This window comes from Sinocyclocheilus rhinocerous, unplaced genomic scaffold (assembly GCF_001515625.1).
Source record: "Sinocyclocheilus rhinocerous isolate Xijiao unplaced genomic scaffold, SAMN03320098_v1.1 scaffold1537, whole genome shotgun sequence".
Lineage (NCBI taxonomy): Eukaryota > Metazoa > Chordata > Actinopteri > Cypriniformes > Cyprinidae > Sinocyclocheilus > Sinocyclocheilus rhinocerous.
Window position 1 is genome coordinate 391,650 of NW_015659384.1, and position 12,137 is coordinate 403,786.

Consider the following 12,137-nt stretch of genomic DNA (forward strand, 5'->3'; position numbering starts at 1 on the left):
TATATTAATTATATTATATTATATTATATTATATTATATTATATTATATTATATTATACTGAAAACTAAAGATGCACTGGCTAGTGTATATTACCTGGAATGAGACTGAAGTTTAAGGCAACATAGAGGCCAGTCTGAGGATCTTTGTCCATTGCTTTGACTGTAAAATTTACATTTCCCTTGGGTGGCAGAGTAAATGTTTTCCATAGTAACCTCTCATCTTCCATCTCTTGTACTTTTTTGTGTAAAGTAAATTGTATCGCAGTGTCTAGTGTCAGGTTGGCGATTGAAATGGGCTGTCCCTGTGGTGTAGCAAACTCCATGGCTGCAAGTGTGGTTGATATAGCAGGTTCTGCAGCTGGAATAAATGGGTTTTCTTCACCCTCCATTTGCAGAAGGATCTGCAGGACCTCTTGTTTTTCCTCCTTTAGTTGAGAGCTCAGTGCTAATGGGATGTGAAACTGGCAGTGGCTAAGGGGATTTGTGCACAGGAGGTCTTTAGTAGGGTCACCCCGTACACCCACCGCAGTGATCTTAGGAACAGCGAGAGAGAGAGCTTCTTCTCCACTCATCCGCGACCGCATTAATGAACGCATGAGCTCTAAAATCTGGCCCAGTGCTGATACAGCTGTCTCTGATGTATCCACATGCTTGAGGCCTGAATTGTTCCTCTGCCTCTGATCAGCAGTCAGTGTGCTGCCTGCAGTGAAAATGGAAGGATGGTTAAGCCACGGTTCATTTTCAACTTCAGAGTGAACCTCTGTTATCATACTGAATATGAATTCTGCTGAACGTAGTTACTTAAAACAGCCAGAATGTTCCTGCCGGTGTCTGTGGGGTTGATGTCACCCTGTCCTGTTTGTTCTCTTATCACTTTGATCATCTTCTCTGTGACCTTCAGCACCTTTGCACGGCAGCCGTTGCACTGCACTTCAGAAGGAACCACCTGCAGACAGGAAAGTACATTTTACAGTTAAGCATTTGCATTCGCAACATCACATGTGACAATAATTTGATCTTAGGTAGCACTCCTCATTATGCACAGCAGGCAATCTGTATTCAGTGACAGGCCTCAGCTTCTCGTATCACATTATACTGGATCTCTAAAATGCTGACATACTTTGTGTCAGGCTATGTTTCATGTTGATTAATGCTATATTGTCCATAAGCTTTAATAGTTAAAAGCCTTACTGTAGACTGGGCCAAAGCTGAGCTGATCAGAGCCGCATCCTGCAAGGAGGAGACCGGCAGAGACGCTAGAGCCTGAATGACATTTCCACGTATCTGAATCCTGTCCTCCAACTCTTCAGCATTTATGGATGCTAGCTGTGGAAGTGGTTGATTTTGATTCAGAAACACATTTTCTAACAAAATAGGTGGAGAATCACAGAAACTCAAGTATCATGTATTTTATGACAGATGTATTGGACTGACACCTCGTGGTGTGGATGCAACTACACAAAAAGCAAATATCGTCAATGGCTGATTATCTATCCCTTTAAATTCAGAATTTAAAGGGACAGTTTGCCCAAAATTCAGTCATCATTTAATTGCCCTCATGCATTACAAACCTGTATGACTTTCTTTCTTCTGTGGAACACAAAAGAAGATATTTTGAGGAATATTGGGAACCAAACAACATTGACCCCAAGTGACTTCCACTGTACAGAGGGGAAAAAAAACACTGAGACATTTCTCAAAATATATTCTTTTGTGTTTCACAGAAGAAAGTCATGCAGTTTTGGATGACATCATGATGAGTAAATGATGACAGATTTTTCATTTTTGGGTGAATCCTTTTAAGAACTTGCCCCCCTTTTAGTTCATGAGTTGGAATTTGAATTAAAATAGCTACACCCCACAGGAAGTTGAACTGGAACTGTAGGAGGTGCACTATTACATTACAATTACATTTAAGAGAAGTTCAACAGATAATGGCATTCTGGGAAAATAAAGTGTTCTTCCAGCATTATTTTCCATATACATATCTTATCTAAATACATGAATAAAAACACGTCAACAGAAGTGACATTTCAAACAGATGTATCTGTCTGCCTGTCTTTAAAATTTCTTAATTTAAAATGACACCTACTATGATTCTATGAGTTTATTTGAATTTTAGTTTATTATAATTCTACTTCCTAAAATGAAAATTTGGCATCTGGTTTGCTACCACAAATACAAATGACAACTGAATTGGAATTTTAAAAGCATTCTCATTGAAGTTATGAATTCAGTTTACCATTATGAACATTTCATGTGAGTGTGTTTTTATTATTATTATTATTATTATTATTATCTATTTTATCCATCCAGTATAATACTCTTTTTAATTAGGATGATTCTGAGTACACCTCTTAATAAACATCCAGACAACTGGTTTGTCAGGGCTATCTCAGTTACCTGATTAAGTTGGCTGCTCAGGGCAACAGAATATTGAGTAATGTCCTGAGGGTTGCCTTGTTGGCGCAAGGCCCATAACTCTGACTGGCTCTTATTCCTCAACCACTCTGTTGTACATTGGTCTCTCAGCAGCACTGTCAGGTTCCTGCAGAAAATATCAATTGTAATTTTGGAGCTGTGATTTTTTGTCAAATTTGATCTGACTATATACAACTGCCAAGCAGCTGACTGACTAACTTTCTTGCTGCGATGACTGATGCCCCCATACTGTCCTCGACCAGCACCAGCACGTAAATAACAGATAAGTTTTCCTCTGTGCTCAGTCTACCCAGTGGCACCAGGGAGCTGAACGTGCTCTGAGTGCCTCTGTAAAGGGTAATCAAGGGACATAATGGTCCAAAATTTTCACACTGTGCCACCTGCAGTGAAAATATCAGCTGAGCTGAGTCACTGTCATCATCCATCCACTCTGCCATTGAGAAAAAAATAGCAAAGAATGCATCAATCCGCAGAGCCATTACTTGGGTGAGAAATAAGAGGAGAAGAGAAAAGACACTACCTGAGCAACTGTAAGAGACCATGGTTTCTAGGAAATGAAGTGAGTCGTCGGGTGACAGAGTGCAAATACCCCCGTAGGGAGGATGGTTGGAGACTAAGGTGATGCTTGCCGACCCCCAAAGCCCAGAGGCTGGTTCAGACACGTTGAGAGTAAAGGTGTATTCTTGGCCCTCCATTAGCACCCCTGGTTTAATGACTATTTCTCTCCAGAGACTTCCTGTCAAGGTAGTGACCTCATTCAGTGTTAGAGCTTCACCTTTCTGATTCTCTGCAGTCCACCTGTACTGTAGTTGAAGTGTTTTAAAACATTATTAAGGTATGTGTGTGAGAGTGAGAGAGAGAGAGAGAGAGAGAGAGATAGAGACTGAAGGCGTATGAAGTTATTTTAAGGTACATTGTGAATTGAATACCTGTACAGTGTCTTGACATGAAGAACAATGACCAGCCAATGCAATGTAATGGCTGTGCCTTAAATGGAAAGACAGCAGGGAATTACAGGAGACGCACTTTACAGTCACAGGTAGCAACGTGGTATTGTACACTGTAACCTGCAAGAATAAAAACAGAGTTAAAGACATTTTCTTTTGAAACATGAAGGAGACATATTGAAGGGTTTCTACTTTTTTTTTCATTACCAAAAACCTCTATCCTAATGCATAATGCATACATATCTTATGCATTCTGAATGACAAGAGACTAAATTATTTTAATTTTTGGATGAACTATCCCTTTAACAGAATGTCTCATAAGAATGAAGATTTCCGTGAACATAATTTTCAGTAAAATGTGAGCTGGAATAAACTGTAACATTTTTATCTGTACATTTTCTTTATTCTATGGTTAGAAATTGTTGAGAGTGCAAATCTGAATGAGACATTTGGATATTTTCAAGAATGTTTCAAGTGCTTCTGTCCAATGAAAGTCGGTGGGGACCAAAATAACAGACACCATTGACTTTATTTTTTGACAAAAAAAAAAAAAAAAAAAAAAAATTTTTAAACTAAAAATCTCACAAAAAAAAAAAAAATTCTAAATATCTTTCTTATGTTCCAGAGAAGAAAGAAAGTCATACAGGTTTAGTACGTAATGAGTGTGAGGAAATGCTGAAGTTAATATTAATGACAAATATGTTCATAGTGAAATGCTGAAAGCAAAGTGAAGTAAAATAAGTTAACACTCACCAACTGTGATATAGAGACAGGTTGTCGTCCACTTTTGTAAAGGGTGAGAGTAAAGTGGTACATTCTGTCTGGCAGCAGTGCACTTCTAGGAAGAAGCAGTATACTTCCATTTCCTGGAATATGTTGATGAAGGGTGGAAACAGCTGAAGGCATTGCTGTTGTGTTCTGGAAGCACAGAATACACCATCAATTGAATGTTTATGTTAGTGAATCAAGTATTTACTGCATTTGTGATGTACTGTACCTCTATAGTGTAACCCCACTGGAACTGAAACAACTCGATATCATTCTCCTCTGAATCTGGATCAAAAGACTCAGTTGCATCCAAAATCATATCATACTGACTTGACCAGAACCTGTGAGAACCACCTTTAATCACAGGCACCAACTCACTGTGGACCACGGTAAGCGGTACGGTCCTGTTCTGCTGTAGAGGAGTTCCTCGAAGTTTGGCAGTAAATGTCAGACAGTAGTTTCCCACTTTCAGAGAGTGCTTTGGCAGAGAAAGAAGCGGCGTTGTGACATGCACTGAATCATTTAAGGACACCTTGTCCATTCCTGAGCAATCTTGGCCCATGTAGATCTCCCAGAAATAATATGCTTTGTGTGTAACACAACTGTTGAAGTCCACTCTTGCTTCAAAGAAACTTGGTCTGCATTTTATTATTTTATATTGATCTTTTACAATGTAGATGTGTGGCTGGGTGCACTCCAGCTTTTGTACTTTAATTGTCATTTGAGTGGAGACCTCACTTATGTTGTTGTAAGCTGTTAATTTCACAACAAACACACCAGTAACATTGTATTTGTGGACTTGTCTATTGGATTCTGTAACCAGGGCTCCTTCATTGGCATCACCAAAATCCCAAAGGAATTTAAGGTTGCTGCCTCCATCTGTGATGGCTACAAATGTGATCGGATAATCAATAAAAGCTCCATCATCAGAGGTAAAAAGCTTCACTTTCTTCACATGCTTCTGTATTGTTGCTATACTGGTCAGGGACTGTGAACAGAAGCCATTATCAGCTTCCACTGTAACAGACAGGGATCCATTAGTGAAAGGTGTAAAGTGAACATTTTGCCCGATTTCTCGAGAGGACTGGACTCCATTTAATAGAAAAGTCCAGTGGTAATTGGCTTGTGAGCCACTGGACGCTTGAAAACTGATGTTTTTGGAAGCCTCTAAGACAGCAGAGCAACATCCGATCAAATGCAGACCTTTAATTCTTTCCACAACTCTGACAATCACTGTTGCAGTTTGGTAACTGACATGATTTGTTGCTGTTGCTCTTACAAGGTGGTTTCCGATTGAAAGAGAAGAGGTGGTAAAATTCTGCCAAATTGCTACGGAATAACTTGCATTAACAAACTCCAAAGAAAAGGAAACTTCACTTCCTTGGGAGACAGATGGTGTGAAAGTAACCGGATCGTCCTCGCATATAACATTGCTGCTAGCCATAAGTAAAAGTCCCTGGATGGCATCCTGAACCATAACTGTATATGAAACAGTTTGCCAGCTAATGTCATTTGAGGCATTAAGTGAGATACGGTGATCTGCAACATCCGCAAAAGAATAGCTAACAGTTTGATTGTCTGCAAGAACCATAACAGTGTTGTTGTGAAACATTAAAACCCATTCCCAATGAAGGACATTTCCTGTTCCTGCAGAGCCATGGAGCAACAAGAGGCTATTTGATGTTACAAAAAATGGTCTGAATTGTCCATTTATCTGAAAGTCCACTTTAGAGATGTTCTCCTGAATTATTAGTAGCTTGATTGCATCATCAGACCCAAACACATTCGAGACTGACACTCTGATCTTGACCATGCCGATAACTTTAAAAACATGCAGAACAAAAGGCACATCTGATATTACAGGACTATGCTCAGAATCCAGGAACCATGAGTACCGAAGGTCTGTTCCAGATGACACGCTCACAGATATCCTCACTGGCTTTCCTTTGGCTACAGCATTCATTGGTGATGAAATACTCAGACCAGACACAAGCTCTACTGCTCTCAGTGAAAGGTCGGTATCTACTGATCCAAGAACATTGGATACTACCAGCTTGACATGTATATCACCAGGGCTGTTTGTAAAAAGTGGAAATTGTTTGCTATTACTTGCCATTCTTTGGTTTGCAGTCCACTCATAGGTCAAGTTAGAACCACGTGTCACTGATGCCGTCAAGAGTACGGTCTGATTTGTCAGGAAATATCTTCCAGACTGTAGCGCTTGAGATGGAATTCGAACCCCATGTATTCTCTCAACAACCTCAATGTGTGTTATGGATTCTACTCGACTGACAAGATTTTGTGCTGTGACTTTAATCTGAAACACCCCTGCTTTAGGAAACACATGCATGAATGTGGACGTCCCAGGTTTTGGAGGTGATGAAGGATTCACAGTCCAATAAAACACAACATTTTCATTAACATCAGTCTGAGCTGTTATCAGTATCTTTTTTCCAGCCTCCACAAACGGCTGACTGGTATTAACCATTAAGTATGAAAGTGGTGCCTGCACCTCAATCTCTATGGACACAGAATCTGAACTTATCACATTAGATGCGGTGGCCGTTACACGAAACCGCCCAGGAAAACAGAAAACGTGTGACTGATTCTGACCTTCCTTTTTGAAGCCATCACCAAATTCCCACTGAAAAGACGCTATTTTACCAGGAAGCTCAGCCCAAAAGTAATAGGACTGATTCACAGTCACTGCATCATGGTTACATTCATATTTTATGGATAGATTAGATAGAGGCCTTTGAACTGAAATGGTTGCTTTTGCTCTTCCATTGCTGACCTTGTTATGGACCTGCACTGAAATTTCATACAAACCCTCCTCTTGAAAAACAAAGCAATGGTGTGACTTGCCTTTGACTGGGACTGTATCACTAGAAAGATTGTTATACCACCAAAACAGACAATCTGTTACTTTGGGAAGCACAGAAACCTCATAGCATATTTCCTCATTCACAGCTACAGCACTCTTGGCTGAATGCAGAGTAACATCTGTTATTTGAGTTTCAACACATATGCTGGTTTCATAATGGGCCGAACCCAACAAGCTATGAACTTTTACACCAACTGTGTAAGTTCCTGAATTTAGAAAAGTATGACTGATAGTTGTATCTCCTTTAACAACAGACAGTGGTGTGCCATCTCCAAAATCCCAGTCAAATGTCAAAACTGGAACGTATCCTTTGACCAATACCTCAAAATTGATCTCTGCTTTACTCACAATGCAGTCTGCTGGGATAATTAGTAAAATTAGCAAACGATAGACTTCCACATTGACTAACCGGTGATCTTTACTCACAGAATTATAAGCAGTAACCTGAACAGTGTAATTTCCGAGAGACTTATAAATGTGAGTGGCTGAGCTTCCGGTGTGATCTTTAAGTATCGACCCATCTCCAAAGTCAAAGGTCCATTTTATATGTGTGCCTGCAGATACTCTGCCACTGATTTCAAAGGTACAGTTCAGTTCAATGGAGCCATTGTAATATAGCTGGAGACCTGAGACAGCCTCAACTACCTCCACTGCTGTATAGTTAGTCAAGACCGACAGGGAGTTGTTGGCACGAATGGTGACATTGTATGTGCCGGGTCTTTTATAAACATGCCTGACTTTACTGTAATATTCCTTAACTTGATCAGAGTCATCGCCAAAATTCCATGAATAAAGCACTCCGTGTGAAGAGGGCCATAGTGAGACCTCAAAGAGGATGGTGTGGTTGACTTGACATACAGTAGGAGATGATGACACCAACATTCTTGATATTGGAGTCCTTATTTTAACAGTTATAAACGTTTCACTTTGGTCATATTGGTTGTAAGCCTTGATTTTCAGTGTGTAGTCACCTAAAAAAATAATAAAGATAAATAAATAAATAAATAAATACATACATTTAGTGTGTCATTTTTTCACCAAGGTATTTTTTCCCACTTAAAGGTATCAGTAATTTCATGTTGTGCTGTCAGATTTTGGGTTTTGGCAGCATCAAGTAAAAGCAAATGGTTTCAGTTAATGATGTATTGCAATCAGTCTTGATTAATTTATTAAATATTAATTCATTTTTAAAAGTACCATTAATTTCTTTACGGATAAAACTTTTAACGAGGACTAAAATACACATTTTTTAAATATTAGGTTACTAATTATAAATAATTATAAAACAAAAATGTATAATATAAATCATTTTGATAAATAAATAATTTGAAATTATTTATAGTACCTGGAAAAAAAAATGTATGATGGATGGAATCTTGCAGATAGACATATTTGGCACTTCGGTGAAAATAGCTGTCTTCCATCTCTAAAGGAGCAGAAACTGGGTGACTGACAGATGCTGTATTATCACCAAAATCCCATCTGGAGAGATAAATCATTTCATAATATAGCATAATGGAGCATTATACATTCAGAAGAGGTCAAACTTAATTTAATCATTTTAACTAAATTATAATTCAGAGACATTAACCTCATTGTAACGCCTATAGAGATGTCAGATTTTACTTGAATTGTGTAGCAAGTTGAGGTGTTTACAGCAATGGCCTCTGGCATGGAAATTACTTCTAGGTCAGCTAATGGGGTCATCACATCAGCTGTGAGCTTCACCTCAATTAACTGAGAGCTCACAGGGTTATTTGCCATTACCTAGAGCAGAGTAAGCAGTAAAGATCTGAAGAAATTATAAACATGAATTCATTCATAACAAAACCTGAAGCAATGATTCTCAACTGGTGGGTCATGATGACTTCAAAATGGGTGACAGGGTCACTGGTGGCAGGAAAACAACAATGCTGCTAAATGCAAATAATAAAATGCAGATAATGTATAAAATAAATAATCATGTATAAGTAGTTTAACAAAATAAATTGTTTTATCTACTTTTAAAAGAGAAAATGCTTTACATTTCTTTTTCTTGTTTACATCAAAGGTTGTGCATCCAAATAAACTTCCAGTATTTTCACTTAAAACAAAGATAAATATGGATTGTGCCACTACCAAAAATAATTTTGTGGGATGAATTATTGGCTGCAGAGAGCATGGACCCAATGAAATTCAACATTTAGAAACCAAATAGTCTTATCTATAAAGATAAGCCTATGTTGATGTTAATAGTTTGGCACTCTTTAAAAATATTTTTTTTATTTGTTAGTCACTTCAATTTGTTAGTAAATATTAAAATTATCGTTCTGCAAAAGCAGTTAATTGTAATATTAATACATTTTAAAGTTTGATTTGAAAAACAAAGAATTTTGTCTTTGATCTTAAAGCAAAACCAGCTCAGAACCACTGATTTAAAGGACCTTGATCACTGTATCATTGCTGTAGGCTCAGTTTCACAAAGGGGTTTAAACTTGTACTTGGAAATTTTTCTGTTATATTAACATGTTTACCTTTAGCTTGTATTCTGCCGGCTTTTTAAAAACCACACTGTAGGACTCTCCTGTGTGTGGAAACTGGACCAGGTCATCAATAACCCAATTATACTTCACTGATGAGCCTGTAACTACTGAAGCTGTAAACAACTGGAGAGAGAGAGAGAGAGAGAGAGAGAGAGAGAGAGAGAGAGAGAAACAAACAAACAAACAAACAAAAAAAACAGAGTAAGCACCTCATTTAAAGTCTAGTTATGACATTCTAGAAACCTTTTCTTCAAATACCAAGTAAATACCATTAGCACATCAAATTCGAAAATGTTACTGGTGAACTTTTGAGGTAATATTTTCTTTCGCAATGACACACATAAGAAAATTGATACCTGTGGTATGTCCACTAGAACTCTGTTGAAGCCCTGAGGCTGGATTCTCAGGCCAGTTACAGGAATATGAGACACAACTCTCACGCTCAGAGTCTGGGAGTTCAAGCTGTTTGAAGCCATGATATTTAGTATATGTTCCCCTTGACTAGAAAGCTTCATGTATACATGAGAGAACCACATGTCAAGAGAAGCCCTAACACACCCTCCTTCAATCTCAGGCATCTCAGCAGGGCAAGAAGATACAAAAGGGACTCCGTTCTTAGACACAGGGTCTGACCAGGAACTGGTTGCGTTTCCTCCTGAAATGATCTGGATGACAATGAGGGTTGGGACATTGACAGCAACATGCATTTGGATGTCCTTGTCAAGCTTTGGATATAAAACTTGCAACCCTGTGACAGGACTCTCTGCTTTGATTGGACTGTTGCTCTGTGAGGTGCTGGGTATTGCTGAAACCCCAAAGTGTGGCATTGTGTCCTCGTAAATCACCCGGAGGTCACAGACCAGTTCATCTAGCCATTGGCCCTGTCCCGGTTGGGCAGACAGACCCCCCTCTAACCAGCCCCCCCACTCAGGCCCATGCAGGGAGAGGTAACTCTGGCGCCAGGATGAGCTGGTAGTGGCAACACAATGTAGAAATTCACCTGCTCTTCTAGTGTGCTGCAATGCCAGAATGTCATCAGGATAGACAGTGATATATTTGTCTTGTACTATAACCTACAAAAACACAAAAATAAGTGTCTTTGATTTTAGGTCATTGTCAAACTTTCTACTATCAGTTAAATTAATAGCTGTGAAATGGGCTCTGTTCCAGAAACCTAGTGAGCTGCCTATAAAATTAATTTGCATCATAATTTTAGCATAATTAAGACTACTAAAATAAGTTTAAAAGTTACAAAATAAATCCAAGATGGTGGACAAGTAAAATTAAATTCCTGAAATTTAACTTTGCATATTCATGTTTCTCTGATTTTGGTTAATTGTCACCCTGGTGCTTTAGGAATCTAATCAAACTTAATATAATAACAGACCTAACAAATATGCCTTAAATTCTCCACTTTCCAAATGTTCAAACTCTTAAGTTTTCAACATTTCAAAGCCTAAAGCTTTTATTTTGATGGAATGCTGGTGAAACACCGTAAACTTCTGTCCACAAAAATGTTGGAAATTATGCAAATATGTAAATAAAGTAAACCTGGCACACACTGAGTTCCCATATGACCTTTAAACTAATGTAAATGTAAAGATGGAGTTCACTGCTTGACTGTAAACTGAGTTGCTCTGAGATGCTGAAAACACCAGACCATGAGCTGCTTGTGTGTAAATGAACGCAGTGTCACTCTTTACTCTGCAATTAGTGCTATTTTTTTGTTTCAGTTGTCAACTTTACTGAATATGACCTTGAAGGACTTCAGTATTAATATTACTGTAATATTGTTGCAGTGCTTGTCTTGTTGCTAGGCCTATTGTTTAGTACAGTCCAATGGATTATTTTACTTTGTGGACGTTTTAAGATAATATACAGGTTAAAACTGTAAAATAATTATTAGAAATGAGTTATTAATTAATTAAGATAAATAATTAATTTACAACTTTTTGCCGACTTATGCTAATTAGATTTTGGAACAGAGTCAACAAGTCAAGTGTTGCCACCTACACTGATGTGTGTGTGTTCAGTGCTTTGGGTCAGTGTCAGTGACATGTCTGCCATCAAGTGGAAGAACGGTGGCGTCGCAGGGTAGCGGGGAGGCAGGGGGAATACATGTCCCCCGTTTAAGGAGTGGTAAGAGCTGCACGGACTGGTGACGGGCAGACAGATCTCCAGCAGGTGACACCAGTACTGCCCACTGGCACAGCCACCGGTGGTGTTGCACATGGGCATCAGTGAACAGCAGCTAAAAGGGTTCAGGAGAGAACTACAACCTGAGAGAGAAGATGTTTTATAAATTGTACATCTTGACCTGATAATTTGATTACTGTTAACAATGTGTTTCTCATTAGTTTAATTTGCTCACCAGGTGGTACTAGGTGATGACTTGGGCTGCAGTACGGCCGTAAGATTTGCACTCTAGCAAAGGTCAGCTGATCACTTGGCTGCGTCACCAAATCCAAAGACAGGACTCGACCCTCATGACTGAACCAAAGACCCGGGAACAACATAATCTGTGCACAAACCAATTGGCTTTAAAAACATACTAAACTGTTTTTTTTTTTTTTT

General features: G+C 38.7%; 1 protein-coding gene across 1 annotated transcript in view; it reads right to left on the minus strand.

Annotated features, from left to right (window-relative positions):
- The window catches only part of pkd1b (polycystic kidney disease 1b), a 29,256-nt gene that overhangs the window by 11,615 nt on the left and 5,504 nt on the right, over positions 1–12,137 (minus strand). Inside the window, exons 5-14 of the mRNA XM_016532337.1 lie at positions 9,920–10,636; positions 4,382–5,145; positions 4,143–4,307; positions 3,372–3,429; positions 2,963–3,245; positions 2,641–2,872; positions 2,404–2,548; positions 1,192–1,326; positions 802–946; positions 95–700 (exon numbers count right to left, since the gene is read on the minus strand). Coding sequence (XP_016387823.1) covers positions 95–700; positions 802–946; positions 1,192–1,326; positions 2,404–2,548; positions 2,641–2,872; positions 2,963–3,245; positions 3,372–3,429; positions 4,143–4,307; positions 4,382–5,145; positions 9,920–10,636 — 3,250 coding nt within the window. The remainder of the gene's footprint in view (positions 1–94; positions 701–801; positions 947–1,191; positions 1,327–2,403; positions 2,549–2,640; positions 2,873–2,962; positions 3,246–3,371; positions 3,430–4,142; positions 4,308–4,381; positions 5,146–9,919; positions 10,637–12,137) is intronic.